This window comes from Emys orbicularis, chromosome 16 (genome assembly GCF_028017835.1).
Source record: "Emys orbicularis isolate rEmyOrb1 chromosome 16, rEmyOrb1.hap1, whole genome shotgun sequence".
Taxonomy (NCBI): Eukaryota; Metazoa; Chordata; order Testudines; family Emydidae; genus Emys; species Emys orbicularis.
In genome coordinates, this window is record NC_088698.1 from 21,891,111 (window position 1) to 21,913,875 (window position 22,765).

Genomic DNA, 22,765 nt, shown 5'->3' on the forward strand with positions numbered 1-22,765 from the left:
GAGCTGGGACTTGAAATCTGGTAGGCGGTGGCCTTTGTATCAGGATATGCTTTTTGCCATCCATGTGAGACTCCACTCAAAATTGGATAACCTGAGTCTGAAAAATTGCAGTTTGCACTTGCTGAATAGAGACAGAGTTTAACAGCTAAAACCTCAGAAGAGATTCTGTCCACACTGGGCATATTCAAGCCTAGAGCTAAGCAGGACTTTCCCGACAAGTGCTACTCTTAGTGGCTGCAGCCTATACAAGGTCTGAGTCCAGACACCAGAACTTAGAGCAGGGAGACCGTCTTGCCTCTGGTCTCAATTCCACCACGCTGGACCCTGGCAACATTGAGGAGGAAGTTACCCAGTTCAAACACAGACAGGTAACAGATGGACTGGTGAAGGGAGTAGAATGAGACAAGGAGCCTAGGGAGCACGGGGAGAGGGGAACTGGAGGAAAAACCATGAGGAGTACAGGTTGGGGTAAGGGAGACCGCTCAGGCAAAGGGCTGGAGTGGGATCCGGGACTGGCTGGGTACGGAGATGGGCTTGGAGACCAGGAAAGGAGACTGGGAATCTAGGGGGGAGACTAAGACTGGCCATGCAAGGAGACTGGGACAAGAAGCAGGGGGTGAGGAGAGAGACAGGTCTGACAGGAACAAACAAGGAGTCAAACTTGTGAGGGACAGGACCGAGCACAAGGAGTAAGACTGCTAGACCTCTTCTCCAGTGCCTGGAATGAATCCAAGATCCCTGAGCCTCACCATTTCTCTGCTGTCAGCAAGCACGTATGGAGTGTGTACCAGATGGAGGTTGCAGATTATAGGCATGATAGCACTGGTTAATGCAGTTCAAAACCCAGTTTAAGAGACTTTGAGATGATATTGCAGTCATTGGCTCTGTCTGCAATTGAGAAGAACAGCTTAGGGGATTTCCTAAATTTCTTTGTCCTGTCCAAGTAGAATGCCAAGGCTCTCCTGACATCCACCATCTGCAGTATTGCCTCACCACAATAAACAGAGACTTTGGGACGAAGGTTGGAAGATGAATACACTGATTGATATGGAAAGATGAGGCTACTTCGGGGAGGACTTGGGTGTGGTCTCAGTGTGACTTTGTCCTTAAAGAAAATAGTGAAGGGAGGGTGTGCCATTAGAGCCACTTTTTCTCCTATTCTTCACACTGAGGTGATGGCTACTAGGAAAGTGGTCTTCATGAACACATGCACAAGGGAGCATGTGGCCATGGATTCAAAAGGTTAGGCTCCTGAGGACTAAATTAAGGTCCCATGTTGGTGAAGAATATCTGATTTGTTGGTCAAGGTTACTCATACCTTTGAGGAACCTCTTCGTTGTCGGGTGTGCAAATACTGAATATCCGTCTATCTGCTGGTGGAAGACTTATGGCCACAAAGTGCACCTTTAACAAGCTGAAAAATAGTCCCATCTTTTTGAAGTGTCTGATGTAATTTAGTATTAATGGGAGGGAAGATGTCGGGGTTATTTGTTTCGAAGTACACCAGATGTGGAGTCTTTTCCACTTTTCAATGCAAGTATGACGCGTCGTTGGTTTTCTACTATATAATACTTCTTTCACCTCCTCAGAGTAGGAATTCTCTGTGTGTTGGAACCATCAAGGAGACAAGCCTTGAGTCGGAGAACCTGTAAGTCAGGATGATGGATCTGCCAGGTATCCTGAGAGAGGAGATGAGGAAGGGACTGAAGAGTAATTGGTGAGCACCGTGCTGTGTCAGGTACAGGTACCACATTTATCTCAGCCACGTGAGAGCACTAAGTACGACTTTTGCTCACTCGCTCTCTCTCATTATTTTGAGAGGGACATTTGCCATGAGTGGAAACAGAAGGAAGGCATAAAGTAGCTCTTTGCTCCATTGAAAGAAAGCATCCCCCCAATGACTGTCTTCCCAGTCTGGCTCTGGAGCAGTACCAGATGCATTTCTTGTCACCGTCAGTAGCAAACAGATCTATGTCTGGGGTCCCCCCCCAACAACAGAAGATGTTGTGGAGCACGCTTGGGGCCACTTTCCATTCGTGATCCTGTGAGAATGTGTGACAAGAGTGTCCACTGTTATATTCCTGGGTCCCAGTAGGTACGCTGCTGCTATGTGAATGTTTTGGTGAATGCACCAACTCCATAATTGTATTGCTTCTGCCTATAGGGATTGTGATGTCACATTCCCCTTGGCCATTTATGTAAAACATGCACACCCTGTTGTCTGTCACGATTTCTGTATGTGTCTCTTTGATTAATGATAGGAAATGTACACAAGCATTCCTGATTGCCCTCAGTTCCAGGAGATTAATATGTAGTGTTGAATCTGTTGAAGACCATTTGCCCTGAATCTTATGATTGGCCAGGTGAGCTCCACAGCCCACTAGAAATGCTGTCAGTATCAATTTGGGGGGTGGGGGTGCGCGCAGCTACATTAATGGAATCCCTGCACAAGCATTCCTTGGATCTTTCCACCATTTGAGGGAAATTTTGACAATGGGGGGCACTGGCAGTAACTTGTTTAAACCATCTGTTTGGTGTGAATACAGAGCTGAGCCATGCTTGCAGGCATCTTATGTGTAGTCTTGTGTGAGATATCACAAACATGCATGCCACCATATGCCCGAGCAGCTGAAGGCAACTTTTGGCAGATGTTTGGCGGCTGACCTGAACTGTCTCTATTAAGGCAGTCAGGGTGTCGAATCTGTGTAGCAGGAGGGAGGAAGGCTCTGGCCTTCACCCCATTGAGGTAAGCCCCTATAAAGGGCAAGCATTATACCAGAGTCAAGGTTGATTTCTGGGTATTCAGTTGCAGGCCTAGCTGCTCAAACACCTCCATAGTCTTTTGAGTGGCTCTGAGGGTGTCGAAGGAAAAAGCCTTGATATAAGGCTATCGTCCAGGTACAGGTAAAACATGATTCCCAATTTGCACAGATGAGCCGCTACCGCAAATAGAACTTTGGAAAATACTCTGGGTGTGGATGATAGGCTAAATGAAAGCACTCTGTATTGGTAATGGTCCTGACCGAAGGAAAATCTGAGGATTCTCCTGTGGGATGGTGGAATGGATATGTGGAAATAGGCACTTGTAGGTCAAGGGCTCAGAACAAATCTCCCTGGTCTAGAGATGGAATAATTGCTGCTAGTGTAATCAGCCTGAATTTTTGGGCCTTTATGTATCTGTTTAGTGCTCTGAGATCCAGAATGAGTCTCCACCCCCCTTTCTTCTTGGGGGGGGGGGGGAAGATCAGGAAATAATTGGAATAGAAACCTGTTCCCTTGATTTTATCAGAAACCAGTTCTATAGCCCCTAGGCTTAATAGGTGATCTAATTCCTGACATCACAATCTCTTGTGAGAAAGATCCCTGAAGAGAATAGAGTAAGCCTTGGAAATGATCTCCAAGACCCATATCTCCTAAGTTGTTTTCCTAATTCTGTTGGAAAAGAACAAGGCGGCATCTAAAGGGCTGTGTAAGATTTGTATGCTGCAGCGGTTGTTGGAGGGAACGGTCACTCGGGGCCTTGACCAAGGCATCAAAACTAGTGTTTTGAGTTTGAGGGCTGTAATGTTGAAGGTTGGGGGCGGATGGTCTTCGTTTCTGGGTCTCTGGTCTCTTACCTTGTGGTCTGTAGTATCACTGGGGTGGAGGGAACTGGGGCGGGTGGGGTCTGTAGAATGGCTGTGTATTAATTTTCTTTTCTGTGACGGAGTGTAGATTCCTAGTGAGTGCAATGTGTCTCAAGTCCTTTAAAAAGGTATAGAGTGAAAACCTTGGGGCCCTGCAATGGGAGGTCCTCAACTTTTGTCTTCACTTCCTTCAGCAGGCCCGAAAGGTATAATCATGATGACCATCTCATCACCACTGCCATCAACACTGAGTGGGCCACTGCATTTGCTGGGCAGTCTGTAACTCTGTCCTCGCTATCAGCTGGCTCTCACTGATGATGGCTTGAAATTGCTCTTTGTTCATCTGGCAAGTGGCCAATAAAGGCATTAAGTTTCCCATAATTGGTGTGATCGTACTTTGCCATTAGGGCTGGCAGTTTGCAATCCTTAACTGCAGGGTTGCTGAGGAGTATGCTTTCCTACCAAATAAGTCAAGCCTCTTCCAGTCCTTGTCGTAGGGGGTAGATTTAGCACGATACGGTCTTTCATGTGACTTTACAGCGTCTATAACAATGGAGTTCAGGCATGGGTGCGGAAAAAAGGAAGTCCACATGCTTGGAGGACTAGTATTTCTTATCTTCCCTTTTATATGGTGTTTGCCAAATGACCTTGGCAGGATCTAAGTGATCCGTTGACTGGGAGGGCAATTTTTGGAGAGAAGGTCACCTACAGTTTATGTAATAATTTGTGATGCACCTTTTACCTATTCAAGGGGAATCTGTAGTGCATCAGCAACTCTCTTAGTGAGGTCCTGAATAAAGTTTAGAAATCATCCACCATTGATGGTGATGGGGGGGGAAAAAAAATCACAGCTTCATTTGATGAGGATATATTTGCTGATAGGGTAACCTCCTTCACTAGTCTGGTCTCCTGCTTCTGAAAAGTCTCCTTTTGAGGTTTTGGAAACGAATTCTGAGGGAGATCGCCTTGTCAACTCCCTATAGGAGACACTAAAGGTCCTGGAAGGATGAGTTCTGTAGGTTGTCCAGGGGTCCCAGTATGGCCACTGAGGTAGAACAAAGGGCATTGGTGGTGGCACCCATGGGTGTCCATACTAGGTAGTCTGGAACTTGGCTGTAGTTCAGAAGGCCCTGATTGGTGTACTGGTGGGCTGTGGCGTGAGGCTGGAGAGGGACTGTTGTCCTGCTCACGGTCAGACTCCTCATTGGAGAAAGGTGGCGCCAATAGGGAGACTGGAGGTGAGTGTCCCGGCACCCATAGGTGCCAATTCCGATTCCTGGAGCACCCATGGGGGGAAAAAATGGTGGGTGCTAAGCACCTGCCGGCAGCCCTGCCAATCAGCATCTGCCCCCTCCCTCCCAACACCTCCTTCCCGCTGCAGATCAGCTGCTCCACGGTGTGCAGAAGGTGCTGGGGAGGGGAAGGAGTGATGGTGGGGTGAGCTCGGGGGAGGGAAGAGGCAGGTGGGGATGGAGCAGGGCAGAGGTTTGTGGGAAGGGGTAAAGTGGGGGTGGGTCCTGGGGCAGAGCCGGGGTGGGGGTCGAGCACACACACCCCAGCACATTAGAACAGTGGTCCCCAGCCTTTTTTGTCTGGCGGGCGCCAGACGACGAGGCACAGAGGACCGTGGCGGCGGACAAGCATCCGCCGAAATGCCGCCGACAAGCGGCAACATCAATAGGCGTCGCCGCCGAAATGCCGCCAACAAGCGGCATCATCCAGAGGCAGCGACGCCTCTGGATGACGCTGCTTGTCGGTGGCATTTCGGCAGATGCTCGTCCTCTGGCCAGTACGTGGGCTCACTTAGACGCCCAGGCGGGCACCGTGGTGCCCGCAGGCACCACGTTGGGGACCCCTGCATTAGAAAGTCAGCACTTCTGCCAGCGCCAACGGTGATCCTGGGGATTGAGACATAGTCGGTACCAGGGTGCCTGTACCAAGCAGCAGCGACTCTGGTGTCTTGATAAGCAGATAGTCTCTAGAGAAGCAAAACTCCTGCAGTATCATGGTGGTGCTTGGTACCACTAGGGATTGTTGTTGTTGACCAGTCAGTACCGAGGGAGTCAGGTAAGGCGTCTTGTGCAAGGACTCCTTGCAGGTGCTTGGTACCATAGATTTATGCTGATTTTGCAGAGGCAGTACGGTCTTGGCTTTTATCTATAGCAGACGGTGCCAACGTTTCTAAGCCAGTGCCCCTCGAGTCCTTAGGCTTGATGGCGGTACCTGTACCCCCAGAACAGTGAGCCTTATGGGTAACTGTGCTGCAGTGCCACCGCTGACAAGTTAACTGATCTTGTTGGAGATGTTCTTTGACCAGACGAGAGTACTGTTTGGGGAATTGTAGCCCTCTTCTTAGAAGCCTTTGAGGGGAATTGGAAGATTTCCTCTTAGGCTCTCCCCCTATGGAAGTTGATGGTCTCAGGGGTGACCGTTGCTCAGGTGGGGTTCCAGGACCAGATCGGAGGCAGGACTAAAACCGTTTATGATGGAGAGTTTCAAGTTTTAACTCACAGCTCTTCCTGGTTCTGGCTTTCACTTTCTGACAAAAAGGTGCACTTTTGCAGACTGTGAGCCGCTCCTAGATATCGAATGCAGCGTGAGTGACGGTCACTGATTGCTATTGCCTCTCTACAGGAGAGGCAACGTTTGAAGCGTGAGAGCTGGGCATAGCCCCCGTTGGGGGGCTGTTCTGCCAGAAACAAGGGGATGGAAACTTTTCAACAAGAGCAGGGAGAAAAGAAAAATTAAGAAAATATACATTTTTTTTTTTTAAAATGGGGAAAAATGTATTGATTCTAGCCAAAACTATGAACGAAGTCAGACTGCTAATCGCTCTGTCTCAAGCCAAGGTGGTTGAAAAGGAACTGAGGCTGCTTCACCCGCACAGCGTTAGATAGCCTCAAGGCAGAGCACGAGACAGGGAGAACATGTGCGGGCCAAACAGACACTGCTATAAAAAAATCATCTCTGTTCAGGGACACCGCAACGCAGACACACCTACAATGGAGCTCCCTCAGGGACACTACTCAAAGAAGAATCTAAAGATTCCATCCCTGCTTAAGACCTGAGTGTCAATATGCTGCCACATGATGGAATTTATTTTCTGTTTGCTTTAAAAACCTAATTACACGCACAAAAATCATGTTAACACATTATTCATGCTGCAAAACCAAGCACTCAAACATTACGAAATGCCAGGATTAAGATTGCCTGGCAACCTAATTCACACTTCCTCCCCATTCCCCCACAGGACCTCAGCCTCATTCAGTGCTCATGGTTATATAGTAAAGGAGACTACCTGTAGGACTTATTGCAGAAAATAGATGGTGTGTAGTGAATGATGCAGAAGACTACAGGAAGGTAAAGAATCATCTCATCGATAAAGGAGTTGAATGCGGAGTTGGAGATGAATAATATCAACTGGATTTCATCTCTGCCTTTGCCACACAGAGTTCCTTTTTTGATACTAGGCTGCTGTAGCAAACTCGCAACAATGACTTCATTTATAGACAAGATGAATAATATCAACTGAATATCAACAAAAAAATTGACCAAGCTCTCGCAAGAGAGATATATGCTTCTGATACTCCATTACCAGCTAGGCAAGTTGCTTAAACCAAACTTTTTAAAGCTGATTACTAATTGTGTGCCTCATTTCCTCAGTGCCCAACTTGCGACCCTTAGACAAGTGCCATTAATGTCAGGGGGAGCTGTACTTGGAACATATAAAGTGCTATATAATGCTAAGTACTCTGGAAAAAAAAAATCATATCCTAGGTGTCTCAAATTGGGCACCCACAGTCAGTGGATACTTTTGACCTTAATCTTGCTGTGCCCCAGTTCCCAGTCTGTAAAAAGGGGATGATAACCACATATCTCACTGGAGATGTGTGAAAATAAACTAACATTTGTAAGCATTTCGCACAGAAAAACCCATCAGGGAATGAATAATTCTGTCTTCATAAGGCATGGGACCACCCACTGAACAGTAAGAGGAAAACAAAATATTAAACAGCTGTTCATAAAGTGTACACTAAAAGGAGCAGGAGTCTTGTGGGAAAAAAATATATAATTAAGGATTGTACCATAACACACATGCACAAGGGGGCTGAATTAAGGTTACACAGGAAACCTTAATTCTGTCATTTCTTAATTTGAGTGCTTGACTTTGCAACCTTAGTTATGTTCTTTTAACATAGTTTTCTGTGTAATATGGGTATAAGATGCCACCAAACACTGACAATTAAAAAAAAAAAAAAAAAAAAAACACACCAACCAAGTCCTCACCTTTGTTAGAATCGTTAAATTACCCCCTTTTCTCTTCTTCCATTTCCTCCAACACAGCATTCCATCACAACCTCTATCCTCATATCCAATTATTTTGTTGGCGGTAGACCACTACTCCCTACACACCCCAACAAAATCTGTACGTTTTCCTGCAACTTTACATGCAATCAGTTAAAGATTTAAAATTAGGTTTTGTAACAATCTACTATGGGTTTGTCTACACTTGAAATGCAGTAAGAGCTTCAGTGTAGACACGACCTATCCTGATGGGAGGGACTCTCCTGTCAGAGTAGCATAATTCACCTCCCCGAGAGGTGGTAGCTAGGTTGTCGGAAGAATTTTTCTGTTGACATAGAACTATCTACGCCAGAGGTTAGGCCTAATCTACTGAGTGACGTAGCTGAGTTGACCTAACATTTTAGTGTAGACAAGTGTAAAAATTGTTATTTCTCATACCATCATCCCAAGACACTGGAGTCAGGAAACTAGCTGCATATTTCCAGCTCTGCAACTGACTTCCCATGTAACTCTAGAGAATTCATTTCTCTTATATTTCAGATTCCTCTTCTATACACATGCTCTTGGAAGTCTATGAATGAAAAGTGCTCTACAATTGCTAGTTATTACTAAAGATGTGAGGGTCCAGAAAAAAAGGAAACTTTCAGAGCCCCCCCCCCCCCCCATAAGTATTTCATTTGAAATACTTTATTTCAAATCCTATAGCATTAGGCAATTACAAGTCCTATATATTAGTAGGACTATATACCATATATACACACTGATGTAAGCCCTGGGGCATATTACAGCCCCCATTCAGTGGAGTGCACTGCCATCTTTACTAGATAACAGGAGAGAGTACAGGGCCCTTTCTTGTGGATTGCTTCCTGCCAACCTCTGATGACCTCTGTTCTGGAAATGGAAGCAGCTGCTACCCTAAAGCTGCTCCTGACTGGCCCTGGTGAGCAGCCCACTCATGCCAGAGACATCAGTCCTGCAGAGAAATAAACAGTCGGCTGCCTGCCTGGCAGCCATAGTCATGGGGCAGATAGCAAGAGGTGTGCACCTGCAGGGCACTGGAGGAGAATCTTGAGGGCAGGGGTAGATCCTCCTCTGAGTCCCCCTAGATCCACAGCAGGAACCAACTGTAACCGGTATGGAGGAGCTCTTATTTTTTTTCCTCCTCCCTCAGCAAAAATAGTGTGACCGTCTTCTAACATATGGAAGGAATAGTTTCCACACCAATTTATTCAAACTTGAAAGAATCCGTATTTTGAAAACACTGCCAATGGAACTATGCATTTCCAAATATTACCAGGACGACCAAAAACAGCTTTGCATGTATGAAATGTCCTGCAGACATTAAAAAAATTCGTCATGAGTGGAAATGAACATCAAGAAGAAGAGCGTGAGGGAAGTGACAGAGTGGTTGTACTTGCAACAAAATGTTCTCAATCCAGAAGTCCTCCTGCTTTTGCAACATCACCATCTGGAAGTGCTATACAAGTTCAACTCTTCAATCAATTATAAGGAAAACATCTCATCTCAACCAACTATATCCAAAAGACTCCCAATAATGACTTCATTTATAGACAAGATGAAACCTGATAATAAATAAAAATTTGACCAAGCTCTGGCAAGAGCGATATATGCATTTGGTACGCCATTATCAGTAACTGAAAACAGTTATTGGCAGGCAGCATTTAAACTACTAAAGCAATCATACCTGTTAACCAGCAGATGTTCTTTGAACAAGCCTCTTCTACAGTTAGAATAGGACTGTGTAATACAAACTGTACAAGAACAAAATATCAATGGAGCACTTCGCCTGGCAGACAAATGAACTGGGGGAAGGAATCAAACTTTGTGATAACACCTCAACCAGGTTGTTGGTTTGTTTTGTTTTTTTTTGGGGGGGAGGAAGGGAGAGCATGAAAACAGACATGCTGCAGAGTATATTATTAGTGAAATATGTGCGGCACTGAGAAAATTGTAAGTGGGAAAGTATTTGATCTGACTGACAATGCCAACAATATGAAAGCAGCATGGGACATCATAACAAATATCCATATATTACTGGAGTAGGAGGTGTTTCTCGTGGCCTAAATCCACTTCTTAATGATTTCATGAAGTGGAACACTCAAAAAGATCCACGAAACAGCAAAAGGAAGTTCTAAAGTATGTGAAAACTATGCATATTGTAGCATATTTGACGAAGCAAGGAAAGCATGGTAAGAATAAAATGGTAAAATTTCTAGCAAAACAAGATGGGGAACTAGAGATGTCATCTGAAAGTTTATTAAAACAAAGAAGAGCTCTTCAAGGAACAGTGATAACCGAAGATCTTAAAGTAGTTAAAATGTACATTACACTGTACTTGAGGATAATTTCTAGGTTCACCTGCAGAACTCTGAAGACTCTACAGCCAATCGTTTCTGCAATCACGGTATCTGAATCAGACCAAGCACTTTTGTCAGACATTCCTCAACTTACAGCCAAGACAGTTGCTCAAAAACAGTTGATTTTAAGTGTCTCTCCACTCACAAGTCAGGAAGAAGTACAAGTGAAGGACTTAATTGGTAGATAGAAAGAATGTTGCTGCAAACCTCTTAGAGCCAAGATTCAACGGTAGTACTATGTTAGTGATGCTAGCACTGTTACAATATTTGACTGGATTATTAACAAGCAACACACTTCGAACTAGACGATGGAAAAGTACTTTCAAATGTTATAGAAAACAGAATCCATTGAGGTATTTTGTCCAAGAGTGTAATCTGGGAATCTGTCACACAACATAGTGGCAAGGCCTTTGGACAACACAACCTCTGACTCCTCTTAGCTTCTGGTCTGCTTCAGAATACTCCAATTTCTGCAGCATGTGAAAATTTATGCTTTTATAAATATACATAGCAGTACTTTCTATGTGCTAGCTAAACTATACATAATATATTTCTCATTCTTAAAGAATGAAAGTTTAGTTTTGATAAGTAACTATCGCAAATATTTTGATTTGTCCCCCCCATAAGCACAGGAAAAAAACCTCTTTTTTTCCTTGCCTTCTAAGTTTTCAGAAATGTTACATCTCTAGTTATTACTCAGATTTGCTCACTGTATGTACTCAGTGTTTTACTTAAAATTCATTACTGTTAGCAGTGAAGAATTAATTGAGATACTGGGAGAGTGTGAGCAGGATTATTTTATGGCTCATACACCAACACAAATATTCTACATTCAGGATTTGGTTATTACTGGGAGAAAAGGCAAGAGACAGGAAGTACACTGACTTTCATATTCCAGGTTGGATTTTCAGTGGTGGGCAGCAAGAACTTGCAGACTGAGAAAGTATGAAAGATTATTTACATAAATTTGCCAGCTAGCAATGCCATTTTTACAGTCATGTTAACAGTACATCCAATTTGGCCTACTCGTTTCTTTTGAGTGAGCATCAGATTCCATTTTTGGTAGCAGGATGCAAGCCAACCAACTGATTCCTGCCATCAAAGAGCTATTATCTTCCTAAAAGCATTACTTACCATTCTGGCCGGGTAACCTCTACATCAATAACTGTGCCAGGGGGTGGATTCTGAAGTCTTCCACGAGCCTGTGCAAAGAACCTAGTATTCACTCGTTTCTTCACCACTATTACTGTAAGTCTTGGGCTAGAAAAGATTATATGAGCAACATAAGAGCAATTTTTTGAAACTTCAATTTAAAGAAATTTCCCATTAAAGTTCTTTAAAATAAATTTTGGGAACTACATCTTTATTGATCCATTAGAAACCAGACTTCTAAATAAACTAGAATATGCAGGTTTTAGTACTTTAAGCCTTCACTTAATATATTGCTCCTAAACAGGTATTTCAACATAATTTATTACCATGGTACCTAATTAACTTTTGCACAATACTCGGTTGTACCAGCATTGACAGATTTTGGAGCTAATTTAAGGCTATTCCCAAACTACTGAAGATGGAGGACCATGAGAATGCAAATAAAGGATGATTAACCTAGAATTCATGTGGTCATGATGAGGTGTGACCGGATAGTTCAAAGGGAAAAATCATAATTTATATGTACATCGAGGACGTAACATCACAAGTGTCAAAAGGAGTAACAATATCCTTATGGAATTATCCAGTTACATCACATCAACATTAGGTATGCTCTTTGTAAAAGAATACCCAATATAATAAAAACTCAATGAGCAGGAAAGAAGCTGTTTGTGTCACTTACTAGATGATCTGATGCAAGTGCACACTACTGTAAAGAAGAGGTATGCAATATCTTTTAGCAGTCTTATTGCTTTTTCTGAAGCATGACTGTGCACGTTTTATATCACTACAGCCTTTCATTGCATCACTGCATGCATCATAAGAGACTTACTTGTAATCTTTACCAACAGATTTCAAGCAATCCAAAAACTGGGGTACTTCATAGTTAACCAAGGTTTTTAGCTGACCATCTCCTACACCATCACGATACACGATAACGCGAGACGGCATATGATTATTGCAGCTGAACCAGGATCTTAAAGCAGCTTTAAGAAAAGCAAATTAAAAGTTATGCAACTATAATGGGAATGTCTTTCAGAAGTTAAAATTCAGAATGGATCTATATTACTCAATGAATGGCAATAAATTGTGCAGCCTTGAAAAATCCACTCCCCTGAGAAACGTTAGTAAATTGATCTAAGCCCCAGTGTACACATTACCAGGCTGATGGGACAATTCTTCCATCATCCTAACTATTGCCTCTCAAGGGGGTGGATTTACTACAACAGAAAAACCCCTTCTATTGCTGTATCAAGTATTACAGCAGCATAGCTGCAATGCCACAGGTGTGCCACTGTAGTGCAGATATACCTTAAGTCCCTGTTGATTCCAGACCAGGTTGGCAGCAACTGTACAGACTAGTGGATGGGTTTTAATCACCCATCCACCCAACCAAAAAACCTTGTTTGCCTGTGGACCAATATATTACTAAAAGCGCTTAAAAATCACTTAAAGTTCCAATCACAGTAAAATGTTAGAAAAGCTTCTTAGTCCATTCTAGTCCATTGTGGTAGACTTTGCTGTTTGTAATATTCAATCTGAAAAGAACTGTGGGGACAATGAAGATTTTGCAATACTGTTCAACCAAACTCTGCATGTAATCAGACTCCCAAAAATAATCTGCAGGACAAGTTTCTTTAACAGTGATGTGCCTGGAAAATGCATTAGAAACCGGTTTACCTCAAGCAGAATTAAACATTGATACATTTAAAATCAGGTTTATCAAAGAAGTATTTAAAGAGGGATGCATGCAGTTGATAGACAATTAAAATGACAATGTAGGTGAGGGAATGTCTTTTATTGGACCAACTTCTTCTCTGAAGAAGAAATCTGTATAAGATCAAAAACTTGTCTCTCTCATATCAACAGAAGTTGGTCCAATAAGAGATATTACCTCACCCACCTTCTCTCTCTCTTATATCTATATCTATCTATTGGGACCAACCTGGCTACAACAATACTACATATAACAATTAAAATATCAGTTAGGACCATGCAAATTAGGAGAAGCTACATAAACAATTTGATCATTGTCAGTGATAATTATATATAAACTTCCAATCTATTTTTACTCAATGTAATTTGATGTTTTACTCAATGTAACACAGAAGCCTGCTCTGAGAAGGAACAACTGCCTTATCTGTTGAAGGAAGAAAACGTTACCTTGCAAGCAGACCTTGAGTCCATCCACAAGTTCTTGTCCACGATCTTGGAAGACACAGCGAGAGAACCACCTGTTCAGAGAAAATCAAGAAAAGCAAAGTAACCTATTAAGTTTCTAAATTGATTTAGATTGTAACGAACAATTAATTTTGGCAAGTATGTCCTATAGAGTCAACAGGCAAAATGTGAATAATCACACTAACTTGAATTTGAGTACCATACATGTACATTGTCTCCACGAAGACACTTGGAGCAGACATATGCCTTGGGCCCAACTTACGGTTCCTCTTACAGATTCAAATTGAATGTGAGGCTACATAAAGGGACCACGGCCCAGTCGCCCTCAGTTATTTTAGATATTCAAAATAGCTAACGACTCCCTGAGAAGCAGGAAAGAGAATTTTAAATTATAGATCTGCAGAGGTAAAGTAATTTGAGACTGCTTGTTACAGATAAGCCTTCCTTTCTATGTTAAGAACAGTCTCCACTGCTGGGAGACCAACTAGAAGCTACCACCTCCTGGAGAAAAATAATAGAGTATTCTTTAGTCTATCAGTCTGTTTAACTTAGACCAGAGATATGACAATGAGTGCACTATCTTGCTTCACCTTCCCGACTTTCAAGGAAGACCAGCAATTGATTGGATCATATAGGATACTCAGATGCATCACAATTTAAAAAAAAAAAAAAAGAAGAAGAAGAAGGACTTCTTTGGTGAGCTACAGACCAGATTATATGAAGAGAATTATGTATTCCTTGTGGAATGCTGGCCTTGATGAGAGTCTAACGGATAAAAGTAAACATTAAGATAAAATGGCATTGGCTGCCAGTCCTTTTTACAGCCTTGCACTGAACATCTGGATTCACAAGAGGACATACATGCACGCCCAACATACACTGCTTTTAAGTGCTTCAGGAGTTCACAGCACCGAAGCACAAGCTTTAAACCTTCTGTTCCCCCCACCAACAGTGGTAATTTGAAGAGATTCTCTAATGGTAATGGGCTGTCTTTCCATTTCCCGTATTCAAAAGCTGTCCTCTTTGATCCTCATTGTATTGTATGCAAACAGACTGGTCAACTTATCTATCATGCAACCGAATAAATCAGATAATAGATTCTACCACAGAGCAGCGGTTCTCAAATTATGGGGCGGCCCTCCCAAGGGAGGCATAGGAATGTGGCAAGAGAGGCATGAGCTGTTTTTTTTTTTTTAATTAATTATTAATAATTATTATTATAAGAGCTCTTGCTGTCAGCCCCAGGGGGCTGGGGCTTGTGCAGAAGGGCTGTGCAAGAGCCCCACTACCCAGGCTCTTCCCCCTTCTCCCCCCCAATCTCTCACTGGGAGGCCGGCGGGACTCTGGCTGTCACCCCCATGGTGCCAGCAGCAGCACAGAAGTAAGGGTGGCCATGGGACGCTAAGTCTGCTGTGAAAAGTGATATTGACAAATATCACTTTTCACATTATCTCCCTTCTATGCTGCTGATGGCGCAGTGATGCCTTCAGAGCTGGGCAGTAGTATATCTAACTTGAGAGCGGTGTAAACTACTACAGACACAAATAAAGGGGACCCCATCAAGTGTGAGAACTACTGACAGAGTTATTTACATTTAGAATAAAATGCAGTAGGCAGAGAACAGGTGAGGCAAACAACATACATGTCCCTGAACTCAAGGCAGTGTTATATGCTTTTTTAAAAGTAATATTTACACAGCAGTGAATCGGAGAATTAGGGAATTCTCTCTCTTGGTCAGTCAGCTTATTCCCTTATTCCTGAAAAGTCTGGAAAATAATGCACAGCTACTTAATAGTAAGCTAATCAGGAGCTTTTGCCTACACAGTGTTCATGAAAACATATAGTATGAAGTTAACCCAGCATAGACAAGGTTACTTTTAAAATGGCTGCTCATCACATTAGGCTTCTTCTTCAAGATTACAGATCTGTCAAGTTCTTTCAGTTTATACTGAATGCTAAAAAGTATCTTACCGTGTCATTCCCTGATTCAGGCTAGCAACAAATCCTCCAATTGATCGCCGCCCAGCTGTAGTGTCATGATAACAGTCAATTCCCACAATCATAACTTGTTTCAACTTTAAGAAAATAGTGCACAGTATATTACAAAAAGTGCAACAACATGCCAAAAGCAAACATTTATCATATCTGCACTAAAGTATTATACACAAAGCACCAACTTCAAAAATAAATCACAGCTTTTTCACTGTTCAGGATACTGTTTACTTCCAAAATGTTTATTTTTATTTTTTAAAATGACTATGTTTTTATGGAGTGCCTACTGAAAGTATCTGAGCTGACAGCCAGAAGCCTACATTTTACAACTGAACTATTCATTGCCTCCAATTGCATCCTCAATTAAAAGTTCTATCAGCTGCTTATTTCCTCATGTATCCTATGAGTTAAGTTTACCCATGTTGGCATTTTCTTTTTGGAAGCAAGTTATTTTGGGTAGGATACACTGCAGGTAAACAACTGAAATTTAGAAGAAGTAAATAAGCCATCTGTTCCCTTTCTGAACACTTATTTAAATGCTTAAAAGTTGTACCAAACAAGTTAAGAAAGTCTTCTAGTATTTTCTTTAAATGTGATCAGAGTTCAGAGGAAAAAAAGACAACTGACACAAGGTTAATGAAACAAAGCCAGCTACTTACTGGGATTTCAACACTCCAGAGCTCTCCACCCATCTTGCAGTTCATTTGTAAAGCAATTTTCGTTGCTATAGCCATTACAGTTTGTGGCTTGCTTAGAGTGCGAGCTATCACACACTGACTTGGAGTCGGGCAATCGGTACATAAGTATTTCTTGATAGCATCATACTTATCTTTACGATTACTGGATAGAATGCAAACTACCTTAAAAATTAAAATGAAAAGTTTTTAAAAAAACCAAACTACAGCAGAATCAAATTTATTATTTGTTTGGAAGATCCGCTGTATAGTACACGGTTATCGCTCCCTTTCCAGCACAACAGAAAAATCCCAAGTGTTTTCTGTGAAGTATTTAGACAGTTTGGGTGCTTAAGTTCTGGTGCCTAAAACTAATGGTCTGATTTCCAGGGGCGGTGGGTCCTCAACAATTCTATATTTAAGCACTGACGCTATCTAAATACAGAAGTTTCTACACATGCCTGGCCTCATAAGTATCATCTGACACTTGGGAAGGTTAGTCACATAACTCCATAAGTGTAAATCCACAGAGCTAATTTCATTATTAGGATATTAATGCAATACATAGCCAAAGGTAGAGATTAACATGCTTTGAAATTATGGAATTAGCATACATACTATCTGTGTGTCAGAGGTAACCTTTTGTTGCAAGACCCTCAAATAAGCTTCTGTTCTATCATCTACTTCAATCCTAAAAAGGGGAATAACAAGAAAATAAAAAGTGATATGGCTGTAGCTAAAGTTATAGTAGCTGGTGAAGCAGCAACAAGAACATAAGCTACCCATGCATCAACAGAAATTAAGTACAAGGTAGTTTAAATTTAAATCTGTTAGCCAAGTTACTATATTCACACTGTACTAAGGTGTTCACTCTACCACTTAAAAACATTAAAAGGAAACGTTCCTGAACCAGAGTTTCTCATAAGAATGAAGGAAAATCAAGATTAAAAAGAGTCATGAGCTTGACTAAAGGAGACTTTGGTGATACTTTTAAGTTGATTTTAGAAAGGCCGACGATACAGTAACTACTCGCTTAAAGTTGTAGTTATGTTCTTGAAAAATGCGACTTTAAGCAAAACGATGTTAAGCGAATCCAATTTCCCCCATAAGAATTAATGTAAATAGGGATGGGGGTTAGAGGTTCCATGTAAATTTTTTTTGCCAGACAAGAGACATTATATACATATACAGTATAAGTTTTAAACAAGTTCTAATCAGAGGATTGTCTGGGGACCTGCTCATGAGCTCCCTGAGCTTCTCCTAAAACAACCATGTTGATATCCGGTGGGATATTGCCCAGGGAATGCCTTGCTACTAAATGATGAACTAGCACTCAGCTGAGCCCTCAAGGGTTAACACGTTGTTGTTAATGTAGCCTCACACTCTACAAAGCAGCACCGAGGGAGGCAGGAGACAAAATAGATGCATGGCAGGGACTGCAAACACTTCCCTGCAGAAACTGAACATGATGATGAACCCACACTATCCCGCTGAAGTGCACCACTCCCTCCTCCAGACAGTGCATGCACGGTTGCGCAGGCGCTAACTTTCCAAAGTGCCGGGGGGTGCTCAACCCCAGGCCCGCCCCCACTTTACCCCCTAATGCTAACCCTCCAGCCTCCTGAACACCGTGAAACAGCTGATTGCTGCGGGTGGGAGACATGGGGAATGAGGGGCGAGTTGCTGATCCGCGGGCAGGTGGCATTGGGGGAGGTGGAGTGGAGTTGATGGGGGGCTGCCGGCCCACCCTGGTTCCAAGCCCCCACTCGCTAGCAGGTGGCGGCCAAACGACATTATAAGCAAACATTGCGCAACTTTAAATGAGTATGTTCTCTAATAGATCAGCGACATAACAATGTTAACCGGGATGATGTTAAGTGAGGAGTTACTGTACACTTGAATTTGTGCTGCTGCTGCTCCTGTTTATATTAGAGGCAGCCCCACCAATTAGGATAGTTAAACTTTCGACATCCAGCAGAATCCTTCTAATCAGTAGCACCTTCTCTAATCCTCAGTTAAAGCTTCCAGGGACTGAAACACTAGCTCCAAAACCTAATCTTTTTACTAAGTAATTAACCATCTGAAATTGGGATCTCTGGAGCACTTTGGATAAACAGATATATAAACTTTTTTAATTGTTATAGAAATATATAATATTATAACTCCTTCCTCATTTAACACATGATTATTGAAAAATTCAAAGAACTATAAGAGTTTCTGAGCAAGTTATTTATCACATTTCTACAGTACTTACATAATTGCATTGTTCATTTGGATGCCCATGGCTGGTGTGACTTTAAATAGATTTTGAACTAATGCATTGGCAGCATCATAATTGCGCCGTGTGTATATTAATAACCAGTTATCCAGTGGTTTTACACTAATTAAGGGAGCTCCCCTAGTTTCTTTTGACCAGTCTGCAAATTGAGGATTGTAGTCAAACTGGAAATGAAAAAGGATTAAATTAAGTCCTGCTGGAGCAAAACTAACTTTCACAAAATCTATACTTAATACACTCCAGAATATAGCAACATCATCTGCCTTTGCAGTTCCAGCTGATCAAAACTGAGAATTTACAAAAGTTTCCCATGAAACAAGTTTTTAAAAAAATTCAGTTTCAGAAATTTCTAATTTTGGAATTCTGAATTTTTGTTTTGAATTTTTACATTTTAATGTTTATATTATTTAATGACATCAGTAAGTAGTAGGGCATAATATGAGAAATATCCTATTTGTTTTATTTTTAAAATCATTAGAGACAGCAGCCACTTAGTATTGATTGAAATATCTTTTCTTTATCAAAGTCTCCTGTTTGTGCAGTAATGAAAATGTGACAATCTGATCTAGAAAAAGATAAGATGTTTCAATCAGTAATAAACAGCAGCTGAAATAAAATTTAACTACTATGTCATAACACGTTGGTAGTAGTGTATAACATTCACTACCGTTCTGTTCATTCCCTTTGCAGCATCTGGAACTGGCCACTGTCCAAAGACAAGATAATGGGTTAGATGGACCCAGTATGGCCATTCTTCTGGCTTGAATTGGGACCAGGAGTGGCTGGCTCTCTACAAAAGCAATTTTCCCTCTCCTGGTATTGACACCTCATCATCAATTATTGGGAGTGGACCACAACCACCTTGACTGAATTGGCCCTGTCAACACTGGTTCTCCACTTGTAAGGTAACTCCCTTCTCTTCTGTTGTCTTTAAGGTGCCACCGGACTCCTTGTTGTTTTTGTGGATACAGACGAACACGGCTACCCAGATACATAAATAGGTAGTGAGTCTGGTTTACAGACTCACTAGCTATTTATGTAAAAATCAGGATGTGAAAATAAGTGTCTCTCAAGGCAAGGGTGGCATACCAGACCCCATATCCAGGGAGGGGATGATCGAGGTCAGGGAGACCATGTGGAACATCAGCTTTTTGAGGTAGCCATTGAGACGGCGCAGGTCTAAAATAGGTCAGAGACCACCCATGGCCTTTGGAAATAGCATGAGTAAAACCCTTTCTCTCAAGTCCTGTGGAACCTCCTTCACAGCTCCCTATGGAGAAGGGCTTGCACCTCCTGGGCCAGAAGTTGCTTGTGAGAAGGGTTCCTGAAGAGGGAGGAATGGGGAGGGAGGGAGTGTGGAAATAAACTGAAGCATATAATCCCTTTCCACAGTGTTCAGTATCCAGCAGTCCGTGGTGATACGAGACTATGCCACGCTGAAGTGGGACAGGCAGTTGAAAACAAAAGGAAGACATAATCCGGTGGCATGGGAAAAGACCGTTACCTTTTCCGTAACTGGCGTTCTTTGAGATGTGTTGCTCATGTCCATTCCACAATAGGTGTGCGTGCTCTCCATGTGTACCAGTGCCAGAAGTTTTTCCCCAGCAGTACCTGTAGGGGAGTGCCCCTAGCGACCCCTGGAGTGGTGCCTTTAAGGCACGGTATAAGGGGCGCTCCCCCCACCCTCAGTTCCTTCTTGCCAGACAATTCCGAGAGAGGGGAAGGAGGGCGGGATGTGGAATGGACATGAGCAACATCTCGAAAAACACCTGTTACAGAAAAGGTAACTGTCTTTTTTTCTTCAAGTGATTGCTCATGAGCATTCCACAATAGGTGATTCCGAGCTGTATCTGTTGGAGGTGGGTGGGAGTGCCCAGACTCTTGAGATGGAGTACAGCCCTGCCAAACCCGGCGTCCTCCCTGGTTTGGGAGACGATCGCATAATGCGAGGTGAACATGTGAACCAAAGACCATGTGGCAGCCCTACAGATGTCCTGAATGGGAACATGGGCTAAAAAGGCAGCCGACGAGGCTTGCGCCCTAGTCGAGTGTGCCCTCACAATCGGCGGGGGGTGGAGGGGGTACGGGGGGGACTCCCACCAGATGGTAACAGGTACGAATACACAAGATGATCCAGTGGAGAGCCGCTGAGTGGAGATCGGCCGACCCCTCAAGCGTTCGGCGAGGCGATGAACAGTTGCGAGGACTTCCTGAACAGCTTAGTACATTCCAGGTAAGAAGCCAGAGCCCGTCTCACATCCAGCATGTGGAGGCAGTGTTCCTCACTGGACGCATTGGGCTTGGGTCAGAGCACCAGCAGGAAGATGTCCTGACCCACGTGGTAGGTGGAGACCACCTTGGGAAGGAACGAAGGATGTGGTCGGAGCTAGACCTTATCCTTGTGGAAAACTGTGTACGGCGGCTCAGAGGTCAGGGCCCTGAGCTCTGAGACCCGTCTAGCTAATGTGATCACCACCAGGAAGGCTACCTTCCACGAGAGGTGCGACCAGGAGCATGTGGCTAACGGCTCAAACGGGGGACCCGTCAACCGGGCCAGCACCAAGTTCAGGTCCCACTGCGGGACCGGGGGCCTAACATACGGGAAAAGCCGATCCAATCCCTTGAGGAATCAGCTGGTCATAGCATGGGAGAATACTGTGTGGCCCTTCACCGGCGGGTGAAAGGCCGATATGGCCACCAAGTGCACCTTGACGAACGAGGGTGCTAGGCCCTGGGCTCTAAGGTGAAGGAGGTACTAACTATGAATGAGCAAGAGTTCAAGAGGAAAGCTGCAGCCAAGCTGGAGCAGAGCAGTTCCGATGCACCTTCACTGGTGACAGGAAGGAACTGAGGGTGGGGGGGAGCGCACAGCGCCCCTTATACCACACCATAGAGGTACCACTCCAGGGGTCACTGGGGTGCTCCCCTACGGTACTGCTAGGGGAAAAACTTTCAACACTGGTGCACATGGTGAGCACACACACCTATTGTGGAATGGACATGAACAATCACTCGAAAAAGAACTGGTATAACACCCTCGGGCATCCCATCAAAAGTTCTGTTTGGCTGCTCCCACACTCCGCGCCCCCGCCTTGCTAAGCACTTGGGGGTACCCCTGCACCCAGACCCACAACCAGATAGGACTAGCGGGGTACTGGGATCTGGGTATATGAGTGCACTTCCAAATCAGACAAGCCGCCTTCCTCCGGGGACACCATGGAGAGGGGTGCCAGGGAACGGTACCAAGACATTTGAGACCTGCATCAAGGCCAGCAGGGATGGTTTCCCTCTAGATGATACTGAGAGACCTTGTACCCAACAGGAGCTCAGGGCAACATGGTCCCTTCTGCTCACCGACACTGCCAACTCTTACACTTCCAGCAACGGCAGTACCGAAAGTCCAGCAAGTCCCTGGCTGCAACGAACGCCTATGGGGTAGACAGTACTGCAGTCTTGCTGGTGTCCCATTGTCCCTCCGGCACCAAAAGGAGGAGGGTCGGAGAGCCGCCTCCATTAGGAGGGATTTTAACCTGGCCTCCCTGTTCTTCGTACAGGGCCTGAATTGCTGGCAGTGATACCTGATACGAGTCTCTCCCAGGTACTTCAGACAACTGGAGTATGGATTGCTCTCAGGCTTGACACAGGAGGCACAGGGCTAAAAGCCCAGAGATCAAGGCATGCCCCGACACCGGGAGTGAACTTAAACTCAATTAACACAGCAAGAAGTACTAACTACGTACAACAAAGTTCACAACTGTCCAAACTAGAAATAAAGAGCTAGGACAAAATGAACAAAGGGAAGGCAGTAAACTAAGACCACAGAGAAGAGTTATCCACTGAGGACAGCTTGCCAAAGCAAGAGAAGCAGTTCCAGTTCAGTCACAGGCAGTAAGAAGGAACGGAGAGGGTGCAGAGACAGCTGGACCCCTTATACCAGTGCATGAGCACAAAGCCCCAAAAGGTGCTAGAGCTGACGCAACAGGTACCACTGAGTGAAAAATTTCCAGCAACTCTGCTCGCGGTACGCACACACCTAATGTGGAATGGACATATGCAAGCACTCAAAGAAGAATACCTGGCTAGGTGGTTTACTGCCTAGCAGGATCTGGGAGTTATAAACATAAGAACGGACATACTGGATCAGACCAAAGGTCCATAAAGCCCAGTATCCTGTCCTCT

General features: G+C 43.7%; 1 protein-coding gene across 1 annotated transcript in view; it reads right to left on the bottom strand.

The window, feature by feature from the left end:
* Positions 1-22,765, bottom strand: part of PIWIL1 (piwi like RNA-mediated gene silencing 1) — a 50,159-nt gene that overhangs the window by 2,883 nt on the left and 24,511 nt on the right. The window contains exons 12-18 of the mRNA XM_065417672.1: positions 18,563-18,750; positions 16,927-16,999; positions 16,294-16,494; positions 15,614-15,717; positions 13,625-13,695; positions 12,294-12,447; positions 11,444-11,569 (exon numbers count right to left, since the gene is read on the bottom strand). Of these exons, the coding sequence (XP_065273744.1) occupies positions 11,444-11,569; positions 12,294-12,447; positions 13,625-13,695; positions 15,614-15,717; positions 16,294-16,494; positions 16,927-16,999; positions 18,563-18,750 (917 nt within the window). The remainder of the gene's footprint in view (positions 1-11,443; positions 11,570-12,293; positions 12,448-13,624; positions 13,696-15,613; positions 15,718-16,293; positions 16,495-16,926; positions 17,000-18,562; positions 18,751-22,765) is intronic.